Source organism: Aphelocoma coerulescens, chromosome 1, assembly GCF_041296385.1.
Source record: "Aphelocoma coerulescens isolate FSJ_1873_10779 chromosome 1, UR_Acoe_1.0, whole genome shotgun sequence".
Taxonomy (NCBI): Eukaryota; Metazoa; Chordata; class Aves; order Passeriformes; family Corvidae; genus Aphelocoma; species Aphelocoma coerulescens.
Window position 1 is genome coordinate 100866704 of NC_091013.1, and position 22785 is coordinate 100889488.

The 22785-nt window shown below is 39.8% G+C and overlaps 1 protein-coding gene across 5 annotated transcripts in view; it reads right to left on the bottom strand.

Annotated features, from left to right (window-relative positions):
- The window catches only part of CMSS1 (cms1 ribosomal small subunit homolog), a 225670-nt gene that overhangs the window by 121798 nt on the left and 81087 nt on the right, over positions 1 to 22785 (bottom strand). The window contains exon 2 of one of the 5 annotated variants that reach the window (XM_069021462.1): positions 16040 to 16136. The exons of the other annotated variants lie outside the window; for them this stretch is intronic. Coding sequence (XP_068877563.1) covers positions 16040 to 16043 — 4 coding nt within the window. The 5' untranslated portion in view covers positions 16044 to 16136. The remainder of the gene's footprint in view (positions 1 to 16039; positions 16137 to 22785) is intronic. 5 annotated transcript variants of the gene reach the window in all.

Consider the following 22785-nt stretch of genomic DNA (forward strand, 5'->3'; position numbering starts at 1 on the left):
CATTTGCTCAGTAGGACCAATAAAGCTGCACTAAAACTGTATAAGCAGCAAAGAGTACTCTGAATTTGCACAGAACTTAGTTACAGGATGACACAACAAACTTCCATCCCCAATACCCTCACAAAACTTCCTGATATTTTAAAACTAGCTGTCTCAGGTCAGGCTGACTGTCAGAAACCTTTTAAAGTTGTTTAGGAAGCAGCATTCACACAATCACTAGCATGAGCTCAGTGCATGAATGAATCTTTCAGTAGCAAAAATTTGATCTGTATCAATCATACCCATATTTCCATTAAACAAGCCAAAACCTGCACCCATGTTATACTGGCTGTGGGAGGGCAGACAGAGCCACAAAGATGCAGGCTAATGGTATCTGGCATACAAGCTTTACTTGTATAAAAGTTAATGTGTTTAATTATTTTTAAGTTCCACTCCTGGTGTAAATTCACTTGCAATCAGTTTACTGAATTGCACTGGCCAGGGTTTCCTTTTGAGCAGCTTTAAGATGACACAAACCTAGTGCATCACCAAACCTAAGCTTCTCTGCTTTGTTGCTTTTCGACACATTTTGTAAGAGCTGTGGAGGAGACAAGAACAGCTCTATGCCACACCACAGTCTTTCCAATTCAGGCACCAGAAAAGGCTCTGAGAGAACAGCAACTAGGAGTGCGAGTATGTTTTAAAAATGCTCAGCTATGAAATTGGTGAGAGACTGTGATCATGCAGCACAAATATCCTCATATGAGTGATATCCACAGCTTCTTACTTTCCTTTTTCACTGTGTATTTACAGGTGTTGCACACATCTTCTCCCTTTATGTACAGTGATCCTAGTTTGCATCTTCTTCTAAGAATACTGTGATGACTTTGTGATTTAAACCATAATTTAGTTACAATATTAAGGTTGGCATAGTTTTAAAAGACCAGCATTCCTCCCTAGGCTCCATACTGCTCACACTTTGCAGGGTTTTGGCAGCAAGCAACTTAGCTCATCTGTTATCAGACTGTGTAACACATCAGAATGCACAACAGATCTAAGAAAGCATTTACAAACTCAGCTTGGGGGAAGAAAAAGATTTAAAACCAAATCTTTCACAAAATTGATTCAGTGTTACAAAAGTCTCTGTATGCCTTTGGCAGCTTCTGTTCCCACCTGAGGCAGGGCGTATCCACATGTAATGTATGTTTTGCATGTGCATGCAGGTCTGCAGGACAACCTCTGTGCTTCCTTCCAAATGGCAACTTTTCAAGAAGCAGCTGCCACTGTGCACCTCATTGTGTACAGTAGCTCAAGCTAAAAGCTGGGAAGCCAGTCAACACACAAGAAATTAGCTCAGCAAAACAAGCAAAACACAAAGACAGAATGGAGAAGCAAGCAATTTCCAATCACTTCACCTGGCTCATTAATCAAATGAATTCAAATGAATGTTCCTTGTCCTATCATGACAGTTCCTGATGAATTTAGTTACAATGATTAGAGTAAATATGTATTTAATGTTATTATGCATTATCAAAAGATAAAATGGAGAGAACCAATTAAATTATAATAGACCAGAAATATTTTGGGGTTTGAAACAATTGCAAAAGCTCACATGTTCCTGCAGACTCATACAACAATTCCAATTAGTTTGTCTTGGGCACCTAACTGTCTAAATACAAGCAACATGTTCTTTAGGGACATATTATCTTGATGAAATGGGGACAAAGTGCCCAATCTTACATGCAGGTTACATGATTAATTTTAGCTTTTGCTTACTGATGAATCATTGACTTCATCTTAGTCTAGCTTTAAGTGCCTGTAATTGGCCTTTCCATCAGCCTATTGTGAGGCTTATGCACAAGTACCTTAGTGTTAAAGGAGAGAGGGGTGGAACAGAGGAAAACATGGGAAACCAGTTAGGAAGACTTTGTGTGAAAACCCAGTCTGAAACACACAAAAGAAAATGCAATAAAAGAAACTCTAAGAGCTCCAGCTGCTTCACCTGATATGTGCAGGTTGATTTAAAAGGTTCACAGCCGTCAGCAAAGTATCACCTATCCTAAAAGACTTGTAGTTTGAGGCATGTGAATGTTCACTGGTTCACTCAGTTGAACAAAAGCTGACAGGAGCAAGAAGGAAGACTGAATCATTTTGCCGAAGCTAACAGGAAAGCAACCCCTGACAGTTAGTTGGTGCAGATTCTGCTCTGGAAATATAAGAACCAGGAAATATAAATAAGGAAAAAAAAATTTCACGAAGTCTTATGAGGACTGCAAAATAATTTCCAGGGGAATGCAGAGGAAGTCTCATCCCTTGTGATACCTTAAACTAGATGGAAAAAAATAGTGGAAAGTAACCCAAGAAAAAAGCTAGTACTGGCAAGTAGACAGGCTATATGGAATACATTTTTTTCTTGCATCTCTGACTTCTGTTAACATTTTTGTGGCTCTTGAGGCAGCAAGGTAGGAGCTTTGGTTTATAGTCCACAAACACAAGCCAAAAGCCTCCCACAGTTCCATTTGGTAACTTCAGCTTAACATACTCAAATATACACAGACTTCTGACAATGATTCAAGTTCCCACTCAAACATAAACTATGCCAAAAAACACTGAAGATTATTTCAACTAATAAACACTTGGTTAAAAAACATGTCAAATCAACTTGGTCTTTATATCAATTTAAAAGCTTCTTACCACAATCATTGCCTGAACCATAGTGTGCTGCAAGAAGCACCAAAAGAAAAAGATGACTGATAACATTCTCACAGTGTTCCTCTGACTGTCATCACTCCTGTGGTTGCACAAAGCTTAGGACCCTGCACTTGGAAAACTGATTCTCCTGCACTTGGGCTTGTGTTGTGAAAATCATTTTAAGGATGCCAACGTCCTGACTCCTCAAGACTAGGATTTGGGACAAATACTGTACCAAAATTTAGTTCTTAAAACTCAATAGATCAAAATCCCATATCCTGTCATAGGGCACAGTTTCAAAGCCCTCTCAAAAAGCTGCCCTTTGATTTAACCTTCACAGACATGTCTTCACAAGAAATACAATACTTGAAAATATGTACACTGTTACCCAAACTTTATACAGATGCTGTTCAGTAGCATATTTATTCTCTTTGTAGAACTGTGATATTTGTACTTCAGATATTTCCATTCCATTCCCCTACTAAGTTTGTATAAGGAGTATTAAAAAGACAGCTGAAGCAAAAATATAAAAACAAAAAATTCAACACAGGGACAAGCAAAGTGCAAGGTAACTTGTGATATGCTGGATTTAGAGATCCTGAAATTGTGTTCTCCAAATGATCATTCTGTCCAAATTTTCACAGCTACAGTAGTGCAGTAGGCATCTCTGGTATGGTTAGCTCTTGCCCAGGAGGCTTCTCCAATGTAAGTAATATCTCTAATAGACCATTCTGATGAGCAATTGAAGAAAAGTAAGGCAAATTTTCACTAGAAAGAAATACAACAGAAACACACGTCAGGTAAAACACTGATTGGAAAACCATCCCCAGTAGCAGTTATAGCAGCTAAAAGCTGGTTTTCCTAATCAGGACTGAGGCACATTTCAGAAGCTATACTGAAGTGTACCTGTTTCTGTAAGAGTAAGCCTTTTCCTTCAAAACTACCATTCTGAAGCTAACCATGGACAATTAAATATTAAATTTACTCAAAACACTTGAGACAAAAGTTCTTAGACAACCCAGTTCAACAGAAAACACATGTATCCAAACACAGTATCCTGTTTCCATATGTATTTTCTCCTACAGAATGGTGACATGAACGAAAATTTGATTCCCACTGAGAGATCTGTTGACTACTCATGGAAAGATGAATCACTCTTCTCAATGGAAATAACAACTTGTGACAGCAGTTAACTTCTGGTGTATAAAGTATTGCATGGGCAAAGTTAGCCTAAGTCCCTACTGTAAATAATTAATGGATTGATACAAAATGTATTTTACTACCTAGCTTTAAAAGGTGCTGGAGAACTAATAGTCTAGAGTCTCACCTGTGCTACAGGAAAAATGCATCAGGAAAGCCAGAGGCTGATCTAGTTCAAAAACCTTTCTGACAGTGGCCAAAAGCAGATGTTTGCACAGACAGTAATGGGAGTGATCCTTCTCCTATCATGCCCTCAGCTGTCACTTAAGGATTTAAGCTGCCTTCAGAACATCCTGCTAAACTACCACAACCAAACTGTTCCTCTGTGGACATCCTCACTGAATGCACTGACACCTCTGGCCTCAGCTCTATCCCGTGGCATTCACCCCAGTGGTTTAGCTAAATGCTGTACATCAAAGTACTCCACTTTGTTTCAATTCTCTGTCAGACTGATCCACTGAGAGATCCCCATCGTCATGCTATGAGCAAATAACTATTTCCATTACTTCATGTGTACTGCTCAGGATATCTGAGTCCTAAATCACATGTGTCTTACACATTTTCTTTCCCATTTGAGCAGTCATGTTCTGCTTGTCCTACGAGATAAGAGCATAGGCAGTCTGGTGCTACTTTACATTTTATGAAGATAGGGAATCAACTACATCCCATACCCAAAATGTATTTGCACAAAGGCATTATGATGCCTTCTGGTTTAGTTTACCTGCTGTGTTTAAGCTCTCTGGTTTCTGAGCAGTGCTAGAGACTAAGATGAAGTACTCCCAGAACAATGACAAGGGATCCCCCACAAGACCTCTTTGCTGAGTATCAGTTGCTAATAACTGCCTCAGGATTTTTTCTTAGAGATAGAAGTAACTAATTAAGTAGGCTGATAAGCCATCTATTTTCATAATTTTCCTGCTACAATTCTGACACTAATTCTTCAGCAAAGCAAACTCTGGTATGTTGCACTGAACAAGAAGCTCAAGTGTGAAAACTTTCCTGCACAAACACTTATATTAAGAGATCTGATTCTGGACACAGAATCATCCTTTTTTTACGTGTCATGGTCTCAGCCCTTAAAATTATCCCTCACAGTAGAATGTGTTTTAGAGACAGGTAATTTTATATATGTAAAGACATATGAGCTTTATTTGTGTCCCACAGTAGGGCACAGAGTTATTCACAGCCTTCCAGATGCTCTGTCCAGTTCACCCTGCATGCACAGCTTCCCTAAGACAAAGATGACACTCTAACATTGGTGACACAGCCACTTCCCCAAAACTGTCATCCATGTTTTGTCAAGGGTTTCTTTCCTCCCTCCCTTCTGCCCCTTCATCCTCCCAGGCCACCCAGTCTGTCCCCAGTGCCAAGGTCAGCAGGTGCAGAGGTGCTCTGTGCTCCAGGGCACAGCAGCAAACCCAGAGGCAGCCGGGGCAGGGAGCACGGCAGGCACACATGGGACCCCTCAGAGCAGTGCTGGCAAACATCACTGCTCCAGCAGCTGGACAGTGGCCAAACCCTGCCTTTGCTGGACCTGCCAGGCCAAGGAGGAGATGACCAGAGCCCATACCTGACCATGCAGCTGCAAATTCAACAAAGCTGTGCCTTACAAGTATCGTACAGGCCCTTTGGGAAGGCAGCCTTAAATCTCCACAGGGTTACGTCTTGCACAGGTGGCCTGTATAGCTTCACAGGATACTGGTCTTAATATTTTTTTCAAAACTTGCTCACTACATTTATTACTGTAGTAGTGACTAAGCCTCCAAACTATTTTTACAGGCCCTGAACAATAGTAATCATTTAGGATCAAGTTCTGCTTGCTAAACTGAATTGTACCTAGTCTAGATTCTTAAAGCCCCACATCTCTGACCACCTCTGTTGATCACAGAACATAAAGGATATCAGTTGGGATAACACTGGCTTAACAGACATTGGAAGAACATGACAAGAACAAGAATTTGCTATATGGCTTCTTCATTGTTCAGATCCCAAAGAAACACAGTCCATTGCAATATCCCCTTAGCAATAACTTCGTTTTGAAAGGCACAATGCAGATGTAGTAAGGTAATCAGGTTTCTGAATGATCACTCTTGTTAATTTTACTAATTAGCATTTAGGAACCCTGTCTCAGACCTAGCAGGACTTTAAGAAGTTGTATATATCACGTTCAAATAAAGCAAAACTAAATCTAGAATATGCATTTCCAAAAGGCTACTTCCATTTTATCCAAAAATGACTGGATTTTACTTAACTCATAGAAGAGCAACTTATTTCAATGTAATTCTATTTTCTGAAACAAGAAGCCCTACTATTTACTGTTGAAGCCTTTGCCTGTCACCACATACATTTTAAAGGAATCACTAATGTTAAAGAGATGGGTACATTTCAGCTGTGCCACTCTCATTTGCACGAAGCTGAAACTGTGACCTAAACAATCTCACTATATAAATGCTCTGAGGACAAACCTACACTATTTGTCTTAAACTCATGCAAAAAAAAAGAGAAGAATGATGAACAGTATTCCTGACATTATTAAGGCCAGTGTTAAAAGCCACAATCTACGTTGTATTTATCATACATATGCATTTCTTCCATATTTTTTCCTCTGGACAGTCAGTTGTTGTAGTGCTAGGTTTAGTTTAGCAAGCTGCAGCTTTCCCTGGGAGCTCAGCGGGGCTTCTTAGGGCAGGGCAGCCATTCTGTCCTCCCGTAGTCCTTTTTGGACGGCTCTGCACTCTTGCTCTGGCTAGCTATCAGCTCTACAACCCAGTGACGGCGAAGGAGGCAAGAAGGGTCCCTCCATGAGGCTTTCAGAGGACTTTTAATAGCTACATCTCGTCCCTGAGACGCCCAGAAGCAGAGACCTCGTGATCCAGGCACAGAGGGGTTTTGTCAGATCACAGGGGCAGTACATGGGCGGGGTTGGGGTACAGAAACCAATAGGGAGAGCCCAGGGAGTGACCAGGGCTAGGGGCAGGGGACGGAGGGAGAGGGTGGAACAATATGGGATAGGAAAAGCAATGGGTACACAGATCACCACAGTCAGTTTTACTTCTCAGTTATGAATATATACCTTCCCCTCTCTTACCCCAGTAAATTCTATGGTTTGGTGGTTGTTATGGGGGTGTTTTCTGTGATGATGGTGGTTCTTTGGTGGGGTTATTTTTGGTTCATGTGGGGGGCTTTTGTGTGTGTGTGTGTTGTTTTTTTTTTCTCATATTCTTCTTTTTTAAGGCTGTATGGCAAGAAAATGACTAAACCTTAAATTAAACATCTTAATGTCTCTACATTTGTTTCCTTAATTAATAAATATGCTTGTGTTAACAAGAGACCTTTAACAAGCTACATTTTGAGACTGTCCAGACTATACTTAAAGGAAAATACATGTACTCAGAGTTATATGAGCAGTAGGAGTCACAAAATACCGTCCCTAACCCTGTAATCCAATCTTGCACATGTAGCCCCACAGACCTTAATGGGCCTATCAGCACAAAGAAAGCTTGCAGAATCCCACCATGTGCACTGCGTATTTTGTTTTAAATGATACACTACAGATTCTCTGGTCTTTCATTCTTACCTTTATTTTACCTCTGGACATTTAACTTAAATTTTGGTGTCAGAGAATGAATATGATCAGTGATTGTTCCTCAAATAGTACTGCTTGCACATACAGGAACATCTAGCTAGTCAAGGCTGTGTATCATCTTAAGGTAAATCCACTCTACTGTTAACACTTTTTAAATACTTATTCGCTCAAACAGAACTGATTTGAACAGAGAACTAAGAAAAATTATCCTTTTAGAGAAAGAACTAGTCAATACTGTTAATGCATGGGAACATATGATGACTACACGCACACACCTGCTGTGCATTAAAATGACTCCTTTACAACCACCCAGTAAGCAAAAGGGGGAAGGAGTGTCCACTTTGGAATTCATCTTGGTTTTTTTCATGCTAAGCAAATGTTCACAAACAAACTTGCAAGTCAGAAGTTTGACCAGGCAGTACCTTTTCCATATATGCATACATACTATAGCTACAGGAGACATGTCTGGACCTTCAGATGATGAGGTGCACAGGTACTGTCAGAAGTGATATTAACTCACTGGTTTATTGTATAACAAATTAGCATTATTTATATGCAGAAGAGGCATGATGCTCTCAGGAGCTAAATATTAGCTTCTGATAAAATAATTTTGGTGAAGCCCTGCTAAGCAGCAAGCTAAGGAAGCTGTCTGTGCTTGCAGGATATGACTCATTGCTTCGCTAGGAAGGACTTGCATGTTAAATGCAAACATTTGGAGTCACCTGTTCATGCCCTCCTCAACACACCTAAAAAACTGTAGGCTTGTCCTCAGCTGCCAGGAAAACACCAGTAGGAATATAATATAATTTCCACCAAGACCAAAAAAGCAGTTTCAGTGGGGCTCTCCTGGCAGATCACCCCATTTATGATTACTGCTGCTCAGGGAGCAGTTCCTTCCGGATGATCTCGTTATTTGCAGGGCTGAACACAGGCAGCAAAAGGGTCCCTACTGTGTCCTTTGGGTTCCACCTTGCTTCTGCCTAGTTCCACCCTGTCTGTCACAGGCCATCAAAGGCAGGTGGCCAAGCTTTCTGCAAGTCTCCAGCGCCAGCACACATGTAACAAAGCCACACCAAAATGTAGGACAACTGCTGCCAAGCAGTTAAGATGGGCAATACAAAGATTCTGCTTTCATTTTAAGTACCATTCTTCCAAAATAATAAATAGGTGTTTCAAGTGTGCTTTTCAGAGAGGCCTTTAGAGGGGTGGGGATGAGGAAGAAGGCATCCAGACCTTGGTGTTCCCTTAGGACCTCTCTGAACATCAGACTCTTGCAAAATATTCATAGATGCTCTCATTTAGATCTGCAAAAGCTGTTTCCTCAACTCTCACTAGCCACTGGGCTAGCAGCTGGCCAGAGATATTTTACTTAAACAAGTGGAAAACCAGAGGAACAAAGAACAGTATGTGCTCTATGCCACCTCTCAAGCATGCCTTGCCCTTCCCCCAAGGACTTGGCTACACTATCATCAAAACCAGGATGAAGTCACAGCTGCAGCCGCAAATCAACACTTTTGCCTTTACATCTGAACCTCACTGTGGGGTCATTATGCAGGAATGAAAGGAATATATGGGTTTCTCTACCTGCCCTATGCCAAAACACAGCTGATGGCCTCAAGACCAAACTTCCAACATGGGGGAAAAACAAGAAGAAAGCACAGCTAGTGACAGAGAGGAGGGACATTTACATGGCTCACTGACCTCCATCCTACTTCCTTTTGACTGGGAGGAGGCATTTTAACTTCACTGCTTACAAGAAACTTCCTATTAGAAAGCTGAGGTTTCCAGTGCTTTTTTTATTGCATTTTCCAAAGTTGCGTCATCAGAGCAGGGCATATTCCTATAGGAATACTGTAAGGAGTTATAATAAATAATAAGGAATGTCATGGCTAGTAAAACATGTAATGTGAAAACATACAAAAATTGATTTCACTGTGTACAGTTACTTTTAAAATTCTGTGCTTTTCACATTTTCCTGGCAGACACATATAGCCACAGTCACTAATTAATATGAACAATATAAAAAAAATATAAGCCACTTCTGAAAGTTGTAATTTTGCTTTCACTTACTTAAGGCAGTAGTCAATTTTAATGAAAAAAAATCCTCAAAAACTAAAAATGAACTACAAAGCTGACTTGAGACTCTACAGGGCAGCTCATATTTCCTGGGTGTTCATTTGTATGGAGGTGAACATGCAGTAGATAATTTAAAATATCCTCCTGCCATAACATCAACAGGTAAAACTAGAGGTTAATAAGAACAAGACAAAAGAATAAAAGGAGACAAAGAAAACAAAAGAAAAAGACTCCAAAACAACGAAAAGCTGAAATACACAACACTGATTTCCACTTGCACCAAAGCCTAGAAATTAATGTCTTCAAAATTCCTTAGGAGCACCTTGTGATCCCAGGGCACTCTTACCAAAATCCTGCAACTTGTCCACAGGCATCATAAAAGTCCTATGGAGTTGGATAAGCAGGATACAGGGCAGTGCCAGTCAGCACACCTGGCTCAGAGGTGAGGAGGGAACTCCTGCCATTCATCCCTTCTCCTCACCAAAACCCCAAACCTAAACCCTCTGTTCCATAGACAATAAGGTCTAATTTGCAAAGAAAAGTGAGCAGATTTGAGATCTGAGAGAGATATTATTTTCGTTAAACTCCTGAGAAAAGTATTTTGGATATTTAGCCAAATTATCCTCTTGAATATTAAATATGGAGGATGCGAACATGGGGAATGAGTTGAGGAATCTTCCATGGCCATGCATGTGTTGTAATTTTGTAGCTGCAGCTGGAAGAGGAAAATGCCAGAGCCAATTTTTGGCACAACTAAGGATTATCCCAGTCAGACAAAAATATGTTAGCCTGCTGTTACCTACTGAGGTATTGTCATGAATGAGAAAAACAAGCAAGGAGAAAATAAAACAGTATCACACTGGTTTTGTATTACAGACTACAAAGAAAACCTCAGTATTGCTCCAAAGTACCAAATCACAGACTGTAATGAAGATCAAAACTTAGGATATACAAGAAAAATCCAGTCCACAGCTAAAAGAAAAGCCCAACATCTACAAAAACCAAAACTGAATTATTTCATTTATGACCACATAAACCAACATAAGATTATTGTCCAATTTCCAGATAGCAGTAGAACACAGTCATTGATGGAGATGGTAATGAAGAAGTTTGGCTCAAAACAACGAACAAAAAACCCCCTAACCCACCAACTTGGAAACCCTAGGTTTACAGACAAGCCTGAAGTCCTACCTAGCACCTGCAGATGCTTTGTGGCAGCGTGACAAAACCAGTAAAATACTTCAAAAGAGAAACAATATTTTCAACAGCTTCTAAGAGTCAAGAGCTCTCTGCTATCAGAGAGCCTATAGAGAATTGGTCTGAATGATAAAAGATGAAGTTCATGAAGCAAACAAACATAAGAAATAGATAAGAAAGAAAACCTAGGCCTTAAAGAATAAAAATCAAATGATTTTCCTGAATGCTGTCTAAAAGTGGGGAACTCCAGCTTAGGGAGAAGTTCACAAACTTTCAAAACTTAGCTCGTATGTGTTCTGTGTTGCTTTTATGTAAAATGAGATCGAGAGTTTTGGACAAATCAAAGCAAAACCAAGAAGCAAAAAACAAGCCCCCAAAACAAACAAACAAAAATGAAACAAAAACAAAGAAACAAACAAAGATGTAAAATTTCTGTGTTGTGAAAGTCATACTTGGACATTTCACACCACTCAATAGCCACAAAAGCAGATAAAATTGATAAAAAGAAAAAAAATGTCAATTGACTCATTCTTACACAAAACTCTTGTACATGCACTGTTTAAGACAATCACTTGAAGCAGAGCAACCCACAGAGCATAGTGGGGGAAAAAGTCAACAGATTTGGTTTTAAAAAGTGATTTTATTCATTACTTTCTTGGTAAAATTAGGAGCATCTGTGGATTCCCCACCTCCTCCTTCTCCAAACAAGGCATCTCCTCTCAGAGCAGACTGTAAATGATCAAATCAATGGAATAATAATCTTGATTGTCTTAACCAGCTCTCCATAGACATGAGTTCACAAGAGAGGCAGCTTCCTCAGACATTAGTAAAGACCTTTGATCTGTCTTTGAAGAATTTTTTCTCAGGATATTTAAAAGTCTGTGGTTTATTTTCATGTGTGGAGAAAAGCAACACTGAGGTGAACACTCCCACACAAATGTCTCAACAAATCTATGCTTCTCAAAAATACCCTTGAAGAAAATTAATATATATATATGCACTTTGAAGGTGTACATTTTTATTCTGTAGTTCTCACTGTGGCCTCTTGCTGCCTATCTCACAACTCACGGATGTAGGGCACTCCACACAAACACCAAGCAGGCAAAAAACCCATGAGTTAACTGGAAATGGAGATGGCTGCAAGGGTTAAGAAGTTTGGATCTCAGATACCCCGACCAATTAGTGTGGGGTAACAAATTAACTTACACTAGATAACATATGCCAGATAATCCTTGCTTACTAACCATACATTTTCATTGAAAACAAAATCAAGATACTTCAAAACTTTGTGGACTTCTACTGCGCTTTTGATTTAAGTATCTTATAAAGGATACTTATTTTGTATTTGCTGTGAGCACCAAGCACAAGAGCATTACACAGATACACTCTTGGTACACAAATACATTATTTCAAATGTCATATGTGTGTGTATGAAGACACACACATGCACACTGAAATACAAGAAATACCACTGGTTTCTTCCTTTTCTTTTGCCCACAGCTGTTAGAGCTAATAACATCGTACGGTTGTATTTCTTCAGTTAGATTATTTTTGTAGAATTGTGATTATAGGCTGCTTTTCAAAGTGACCTTGTACCACATTACCAGCATGTTGAAGGGCACAGAAAATGACTGTCACAAGCACCTTGCCAGAGAAAATGTACCTTCCATCAGAAAGGCAGGACCTTATTACAGTAAACACCTCTGAAATGGTGTTGGTATGTGCAACTGTGTATGTGTAGGGAAAGTTAATCACTGAAGTCAGGGATGTAAAAACGGCACTGGGCTGAGTAAACTTCTTTTGCCTTTTATTCTTACAGACTTCTCTTAGTTATATTCAGGTTTTGCATCTTATTATTTTGAGAAATACTTCTAAAATGAGATCTGTCATGCTGCTAAAAAACATAGAAAGAAAAACATTCAATTTATAGTCATTAAATCCTGCTTAGATGATTAAAATGGAACATTAAATATTCCCATTTTGGCAGTGATAGAAAGTTTTGGGAAGTGTGAGGGAATACTATAAAAACAGGACTTAAAAAAAATTTTTAAATGTGCGATCACAAAACTTATCTTGAAATATTTATAGAATTATCACACAGTGATGGTATTTTGGCTGCATCAAGTCTGCTGAGGGCAGCAAAAGAAGTATGGGCAATAACCTCACCTGTATTTTTAGGAAGACAGAAATAGTTGCTTTTGTAGGTTCCCATTTACCAAAATCATATTGAACCCAGGGAAGAAAGGGCCCATCTGTGCCTATGCAAACACATGAAACATTTAAGAGAGAGCCTTGTGCAGTAAAAAACTTTCCCTGGTTTTTAAACTATGCCAAAACATGTACTTACACAAAACTAGTGCCATTGCTGAGACAATACCTTTACATAGGTTCACACCATGAACCTATGAATTAATTTACTAAGTTGCTAGCAGACAGAGGGAAAGCAAAAGCCAGAAGCATAGGTATTGACTTGGGAGATACATGGATCTCATGTGAAAGAGTGAGAAATGAGATATGAATGTATGAACTAGATCATACATCTGTCATAGACTGACAACCTGTAAAACATAAAAGCCAGTAAAAAAGCTCAATAATGTTGCAAAAAACCACCCTCAAACAAACCTCCTCAAAAGAAAACAATAAACCTTCACCATTCAGTGGACAGAAGGTGTGTGACCTACCACACAGAAAATTCTGGCCTATCCTGAAACCCAAAACTTAGAAAATTTTGGTTTGGGTTTTTTCCCTTACACAAGACTGAAACCAAACAGATGGAGAGCCCCTTCTCGAGTCCTAAAATACCTCACTTGAACTATTTCCTGTGGGATTTATAGTAACATGTCACACATGCAAAAACCTATTTGTTTTACAAGTCTGAATATCCTACCCTTCACTTTCACGAATATCTCCAGACAGATGAATCTGGGAAGGGCCAACCAAAGTTCCCAGTGTGTTCTTCCTAAGGATAGCCTGAGCTTGTTTCTCTGCAGCAAGGAGGCTGCACATTTTGTCCAATATCTAACCAGGGGTCCCAGCCTGAACAAAGGCCAGTTCCAAACAGGGCAGATGGAGGGGAAAAGGTACTGACATCTCTACAAATTTCAGGGAAACTGATGCCTACAGAGAGTTGAGAGATAGCCACAGCGAGGAAAAACTGAAATTATCAACTGAAACACTGAATTATCCAGCTACATAAATGTCTACAGTCCAGGTAGTTTCGAGATACTCAAGGAAAAGGATGACTTTAGACACACAGTTTCTAAGATAGAAACATTTTTGTTTCATGTAGCACTCTTTCATGGTTTTGCTTCAGATAATGCTGTAATTCCAGAGTAATTATACATTAGAGCCAAAATTACAGCAGCAGAATAATAAACATGAAACCATGTTTATAACAATAATAAATATTAAATTCAATGATAAATTAAATATTAATAAATATTAAACAAAAAACACTGTATTAAATAATGTTAACTATTTCTTATGCTCATAAAAAGAGAAAATTCTATACTTGGAAAGTAAATTTATATAATTGAAATTGGAGCAGCTGAGTTTTATTTCCGTTTACCAATAAAAATCTGTCACACAGATAGTGCAAGATTCACCTTTTTGTTCAGTAAGAGGAGCAGATAATATGACATAGCAGAGTTTACTTTTTCAAACTCTTAGGTCTACCTGATGTTACAGAGACATTTCTTCACATGAACCAAAAACCTCTCTTGCCCTAATCCTTATAAATAATCTAATTACAAAATAAATATGAAACATTTTACTTTTAAAAAAAAGATAAAACAAACCTAAATCCATGGCAGCATACTGAAAAAACCCCCAAGCCCTATTAATCTCAGAGGCAATTCAGCTAATTGCATAAAATTCCCCTCAACCCTCTATTCGCAGCAGTAGAAAGCTAAAGACATTCTAGGTATGTTACTTTTGATTCCTCCTCAACCTTCTGAACCCATGAAAACGTGGGTTCAGAAGGTTAAGGACAAATCAAATGTATTTGATTCCTCCAAAGATTATACTGGTGTTGTCATCCTGCAGCAGCACCACATGGAAGCTACAGTGCACCTGCAACTTCAGAGTCCTTCTCCCACTACAACAAAACCCTTGGCTTCACACTGTGGCCTCGTGGCAGGGGTAGCACCTCACTGACAAGACAAATCACCTCAAGCTAGTCCACTATGTCTAACCTATTTACTACAAGAACTGTACACTTGTAATGTGATAAATATACTGTCATCTTCCAAGACTACCATCAACTTGGCAAAATGCTGGACCACAAACTAGGAGAGCTGAATTCCTGTGGAGGAGAGAAAAGAAGGGTTTAGCAGAAGTTGTTTCAAATTATTACCAGAGAGAAGGAAAAAATCAGTCCATGTCTCAAAGTACTGATTTCTGAGCTGGGAGCTTTGTGGACTCCAGGCCTTCATTTCAGATTTCAAAAGAGATGCCCAGTTTTGCCAAAGAAATGTTGTGTGATGCATCAAGGAGCCCAAACTCTTGATTTTCTCATGGATCATCACAAAGAGGTCTATTACTCAACCATCTGAAGAATCCTACTTGAAATAAAATCTGACATCCCCAAGAAGGAGTATACATTCCTAACCATATATTCCTAATGTAAAAATTTCAAATTTGTTCATCTTATGCTTTCATGCTGTGCACTGTGAAGGTGTGTGCTTTAAACTGCCAAATATGTGGGCAAACACCACCTAAGACTTAGTAGGAGATGGGCTGAGATCAGTTAATCTACAGAACAGTCTTAACTTGCAGTCAGAGCCACAAAACCAGCAACTAGTCACATGGCATAGGTTCTTTTCTCTACTTTTCTCCTGGCACAAAATCCCATGGGCTGTGTGTGTTTATCTGTATTTATGTATCTGTAGTTTGAGACATGACAAGAATGAAGACTAGATCACAAATTCACACACCAATAACGAAATGACAGACAAGTGACACAGATATATTCTTCAAAAGGACCCGGTCAAAACCTCTCACACAGACTCAGCCTTCTAAAGATGACTGTAAGCCTGCACATATGCAAAATGGACCTGGGAAGATCTGAGCTGCCACACTCAGTACGTATCCTGCAAACCACCACAGGATTGGAAGGGGGAGGAGGAGGCAACAGATGGTGGAGATTTCACAGTACCTTTACTGTGAGCAGAGTACCATGACAACTCTAACACAGTTCAAAAGACATCTTACTGTCTCAGAAGAGGCTCCCTGTAGCCAAGGGATGAGGAATCTGGCTTGTGGTCAGATGAACAAACCACAACCAGCACAAAAATGACGTCCGCTTCTCACCCATGCACTTTTCCTGTCTGGGAGTGTTCACATCCTTGGCTGAATCCAGACTTTCTTCCCATTTGAGTAATTGCTGTTCTTGCAGGATCCCCAAGGGCTTCAAAGACAAAAATTTAACAAGATCCTGTGAGAGGGGAAACAGACTGCCAAATTATTTTCTTTCTGCTACTTGACTTCCTGCAATTCTGCATGCCAACAGATGCATCAGGGTACACAGGTAAGCACTCTTGCATCAGTCTTCCCAGAAAAATGTCTTAATCCTGCCGTTTCCCTGCCAGGATGGAAAGACTTACTTATCCCAGATTCCCTGAGTGAAGAACCTGTTAAAGGAGTCTCTTTTCCCTAAATGACGAGCCTATGCACCAAAACAGCACAAAATCTACTGAGAATGAGAGCACAGCCCAAATGAGATAGCTGGTCATGGCACAGACCATACCTCTGAACAGAACATCCCTCTGGATGGAAGCCATTGCAAACGGTTTTCAGGAATACACAAAAGCAGTCTACCCAAAAGGAAGGGCAGTTTTCTTTGGAAGTGGGGCAAATCTACCACAAAGCAACGTATTTCCACTTAGGGAAAGAAGACAAGTTGTAAGCACATTCTGTCAGAGGGCACCAGTTCCAGGAGAGGCTCAGTGATGCTGTGAAATGGTCATATCCTGGGATTCTAATTATTAAAAAGACTTTTTCATGTTCTACCCAAGTTCAGTAGGTGCATTTGCTGGCCTAAAGACCACACCAGGACTACAAAAGGAGAACAAGACAAACCTGCTGGAGGATGTGATATGGCCTAGCCAAAAGCACCTTCCCATGTCTGGACACTACCCAGCACACAGCCACACTAGGAGAACAGGGACAGGAGCTTAATTTCTCCCTAGCCATGTATGTGAACATGATGCTTCAAAGTAGCTTTTGCTGCACAGGGAAGAACAAAGAAAAATAGCCTGTAGACTTGTAGCAACTATGGTGGGACCCTTTTTATTCTTGTCCCAATCCATATTTATAATAATGGACAGAGGATTGCAGACCTCTTTCCAAACGACATCATGTGCTTTGCACTCTCCCATTACATTGGTATGCCAAGCAATCAGATCTCAACTCCTTTTAAAAGTCAGTCTGTTGGTAGGAGTCCTATCAATTTCAGCAAATCAAAAGCACTGCCCTTTAAGGGATGCTAAAAACCAGAGAGACATAATTCCTTGCTTAGTCATGGATTTTCAGAAGAAGCGGCAAGTTCTTAACAATTCAGGGTCCTTACCCCTGGGTTTAAGGAAATACGTGGTCCTGTGTGGGATTTTGTTAGCTTGTAAGTCAGTCACTGACTAAAAAGGAAAACACTAAAGGGGAAAATAAAGGCAAAATATCTCTTAAAACTCTAATATGAAGCCATCCCTGAAAGGTATCTCAGTCTTTCCCACAAAAGTGCAGGGATTTCGGAACCACCTGCTTATTCACTACTGCCAAAGAGACAAATGCAGTTTCATCTCCTTCAGAATATGACTGAGAGGGTGGAGACCAAGTTCACATCATAGAAACATTTGGTCATTTATTCACCTGGCTCTTAAGGAAAGTATATTTTGACCCTTCAGATTACTTGTTCATCACCAAGAAGAGGAAAATACTTCCTTTATATGCAGAAGAACAGCATTCAGTTCAGAGATGAGCAAGATCTTTAAAAAGAAAGCAGAAAGTAAACTATAAAAAGAACAAGAACACGAACACTAAGAATAGATGCAAACTTTGCTGAGTTTTTAACTTGCAATTATTTGATTTAGCAGAATGTTTCAGTGTAATCCAATCTCACTCATCTCAGAATCTGGACTGAGCCTACCAAGTCACACAGACTCTGATGAGCTTGGGAACCATCACACTGTGACTTCAAACAAGATAGCAGTGCAAAACCTTCTGTAAAACAGGCACCTCTTAATGTGATGGAAAGCACAATAGCACAGAACTCAGGTCTTGTGCTATTCTATTAGCACAGTTATGGAAAACTTATCTCTATTAAGTACCCACAGCATAGTGGTCTGTGATTTCAAGAGACATGACTTCATGATCTGGATGCTCCCTTTCAATCTTGTTCTAATTTTGATGCAAGCAATGGTTCATAATGCATCATATGAGAATGCTGGCAAGTATCCTTGTTTCTTCTGTTTACATAGCTACAATCGCTGCTGTTTAGTAATTGAGCCAAAACAGGTGAAAGATCACAAGAGCAAGGCACAGACACAGAATCAATTTCTTTTTAGCAGTTGTTGTTTACTGTTTTCTAAGGCATCTTATATTGTCATCCTTCCTGGTGCTACAGAGAAAAAGGGCTTAAATTAACTTCTATATAGAAGTTTGCCACAAGATGCAAGAGTCAGTTCTCCAGGAGAAATCACAGAGCCTCTGTGAATTACAAACTCTGTGACAAGAAGAAACACTTCTTCCTTACCTCTTTTTTGCTTGACAGCTTTCTTGTACACAGATGCCATCATTATAGAATGTGTTGGTTGAGATAGATATGCAGAAGGGCAAATTTTATGCTCATTAGTCTAATCTTGAGAACCTGTGCTCACTGTTTTGGGTGCCATGAACAACTGATACTCACAAATTTTACGAGTCTGTTAACATTTTTACCTTTTTGGAAAAAAAACCAACAAAATAAAACGTTGTTCTTCATTAACCTTCAAGAACATGGAAAGAGTTGCTCAAAACAGAAAATAGCCCAATATACCAAAACACACAGGTGGAAAATTTTGAATGATGCTACATGTCTTGAATGTCTCATTACGGTCATTCCAGGGTCTAATAACATTGCAGAAAACCAGGACCCTCTGGGATAGAACGGGTGTTTTTTCTGTTTTGTGCCATGGTGCAAGGGCATGAGTAGCTGATGTTCTGTCCAAAATGTTAGGTGGGTGTGCTTTGAAGGTGAGTCCCTTAGATGGTGGCACATCCAGGGAGTCTGGCAATTTGAAGGTGAGGAGTTTCAGGGTAGGTGGATGGGATGTTTGGTTTTGTCCATTTCTGAGGTCTCACTTTGCTTGCTACACCAGCAGTTACACTGCGCATTTGAAGTTTTCAGCTGGCCTTCCGTTACTCATACCTACCTCCTCTGACAACCACATTAGCACAGACATCCTTCTGTAGACAGACAACACTACAAAGAATAATGCCTATCAGTGTTCAGGTAGCAAGAAAGTTTAAATAGATCAACTGAGAAAGAATATGTTAATAAAGCAGGCTACTAATACCAGAGTGCTTGTGCCTCTTGTCGGCTACATTTAAGTACCATTAAGAAAGTGCTTAAAGTATACATTTAGTATTTCACTTCAACCTCTAATAATTCATGTTAATTGCTTAATTTGATAAATATTAGCATTTAATTTACACTAGCAGATTTGATCGTAGGCACTGGCATTCAGGAATGTCAGAACAGAATACAGGTAAAGTGTACGTAAGAACTCTCAACAAGAAAAGGAGAAAACTCCATCCTGGGAGACTGAAAAGATGCCATTCTCCATAGGAGCACAGCCTGTCTGGCAAGTCAGCTGGCTTTCACAAGGACCAAGTGCCTTTTGCCACTGCAATAAGGACTGATCTACCTGATTAGGAAGTAGGCATGACAAACCTAAAAGGAAGTCACAGTTAACCCTCTGCAGCTGTGAAAACTGGGTGGCACGTAGCCTTGAAGTGAACAACATACATCCAGTGCAAGAGTAAATGCAGGGGAGGATGTCCTTCTTGGACTGTTTTTCCAAGTTCAGGATTTCCAGGTGCACCCAATCCCAAAAGCTTGAAAAGGTATAAAGCTCTTCCTTACCTACTGGTTTCTCTTTCCTTCCACAAGAAATATCATATTGACCTTTGTTGTCAACAAATTTGACAGTACCTTGATGTCCAGTTTATACCACTGCTGCAACTTGCATACATGACTATGGACTACTTATGCATTTCACAGTGCCCTGTGCTTGTGGTGTCAAAGGCCACAGACAAGCTCAGAGTACATTCAGTTGTGAGCTGATTTAGCTCACAACTCCTGAATTTGAATTTACAAGCATGAGCCTTTAACTGCACACAAAAGCCAAGCAGGCATCCAGCATCTTACACGCAAAGGAAAACAACAGCCTTCTTCCCAAATAATAATATTCTGTGAGCAAGGGGAAAAAAGGTGAATATCCTAATAAACAGACCACAGCAAATAAAGGGAGTCTGCATTTGACTGAAAGACCAGGATGAACACCAACTTAAACTAATCATCACCAGCTAACATCACTGCCAGCCTGCTGTGAACAACTCTTGGTTTCCTACATGCACTATAATAAGCTCCCATCCTAACCCGACACTGTTGATGCTTCACAAAACAGTTTCCAGTGCACATTGCCATGCAAATCTGACACACCTTAGTTTTTGGAGACCTGGAGAAACAAGTTTTTCCTATTAACGAGTGTTTCAAATCAGACTAGAAGAGACTTCAACATTATAGAAAATGTCACTTTCTTTTTCTGTAATATTTTTGATAAATTCACCCCACTCTCAGTTATCATCCATTACAAACTAAAAGCTACTTCTGCGTCCTCTGTTCTTGCAGAAAAACAACAAAAGGAAGCATTCTTAGCATTCAGTGGAAAGCTACCACAGTTAAGGAGAGCAGTCATAGAGTTGAAGATTTAGAGTCAGAATCTGGTGAAAGGGAGTGGGGGAGGAGGCTCTCGAAGAATTTTATCAGCTGCAGAATTGTGAGGCCAAAAAGCAGCCAAGAAATCATCTAGTGCCTATCATAGACCATAACAATTTTCTGTACTTTTCAGCAATTAGCTTGGCAGTTTAATAAGAAAAATTCTGCCTTATTTGTGTTTGGAACATGTTGAATTTCACCTTTGAATCACATGATCAGGCTGTTGTTTGCTAGATGGTATCCATGACCACAATTTTCCAGCAGAGGTGGGCTATAATCCATTCATTCCTTAATCTGAGTGGTGATAACCAAAACACAAGTTCCTGAGGTTAATCAATATTTACACAGTGTTAGTCATTTATCTGCAAAGGCTTTAGAGTATGTTTCCTTAACAGTGGCACTTCAAAGGGGCCTAGTTAGGATAAGTCTCCCTTTTACCAGGTACTAACACCTCTAGAATGCTGGATTCAAGCCCTAAAGAAGTAGCAAGGTTTCATACTGCATGGTTTTCAGAGTGGACAAGTCATGATCTGCAAGGTAGTTTGGTTTTGGTGGTGGTGGTGTTGGGGAGGGAGCATTTACAGTTACAGGAGGGAGCATTACAGTCTGGATGTGCTTGCTAGTCCCTACATTTTGCCAAACGTGGATAACACGACTGCGTAGCTTGTCGTAGTGGAGGACTGCTTTTGTGCTCTCCCTTGGAAAGACAGAAAACCCAGAACACTGTAAGGGCTGGGATGCTATTAAAGTGGAACAGAAAGATCTTCCTAGTGAGAAGCTTCTGAATCTAAATTTGCCTCATCATAATAAGTATCTACCTGAAAGGTGAGGTAGGCCTTGTCTCACAAATGGGAAACGTGGTTTGCAGTGATGCACCCAGCACTGCTGCTAAAGATGCTGCCTTTGAAGTATCAAGGAGGGAATTGTTACAATGGCATAAAACCAGTAAAGACTCACTTCACTACAGATATCCAATAAGGATCACAGCCCAGTCTTGTTGGTTTACATAAGGTTGTCAGCTTTTGTCAAAGCACAAACAGCCCTGTGCAGAAGGGAAAATTACCATTCTGGAGGGAATAATAGCCACCATCGATTATAGTAGTAGTTTTATAGTCTCTGTTAGCTAAAACAATTACTTTTTTCCCTAATTTCCTTCAGCTTCAGAGATATAAACCATGCATTCCAGAAGTAACAGCACCGAAAGCCCAACCAGACCAAAGCTGAGCCAGCCAAGGGCGAAAGACCACCACAAAGAAGAGGTTGGTTACAGTGGGAGAGGAAATGTACAAACAAGGCAGAAAGAGAAGGATGATATAGCCCAAGCCAGTACCATCCTGAGAAGCCCAAAGGCAGAGAAAAAACAAAAAAGTTCTGTCAAGAAAAGGGAGGATCTCTCTCGTGATGACTTGCTATTTCTTCTCAGTGTCCTCGAGGGTGAATTACAGGTAATGTATTGTCCTACTTTATATTCCAAATTAAAAGACACTCCAACCTCCAGCCCTCATTCCTCCATCCACCATAAACACGTGCTGCATTTATGTTAAGAAAACACCTTACCTAGTCTGATACAGGACAAATATGAAATGCAAAGTACAAAACCACCCCAAAATTATAGCTACTATAGCTATTACAGCTATCAGACGGGAAACATGATCTTTATACCAGAAGTAACCCTCAAAGCAGAGAACTCACAAAACTTTCTAGTTGTGCTGCCCAGTTCTAAGTATCTTGAATACAAAGTATTTGTCACTGTAAGGCTGATATGAAGAACATATTACAGACCTTTAAGATCTTTTACTTAATTATTTCTTATCCCTACCCTCCTTTGAAGTCATGAGCTTTACTCCCTATGAAACCAGTATGTGCCAGTTCACAAGAAGTAACTCATTCAACAGTATTCTAACACCTTTTGCTAGAAAAATCAAAATAGCCATTTCATTTCCCATCATATGAAGCAAAAGTGTTACATGCCACTTAGCCCACAAGTTACTGGATTTTGAAGAGTGAGCATTTTTCTACCTAGGAAAGGAACCATCTGTAAACTGGTAAATTATGCCTAACCTGGTCAAATGTAATTTCAAGA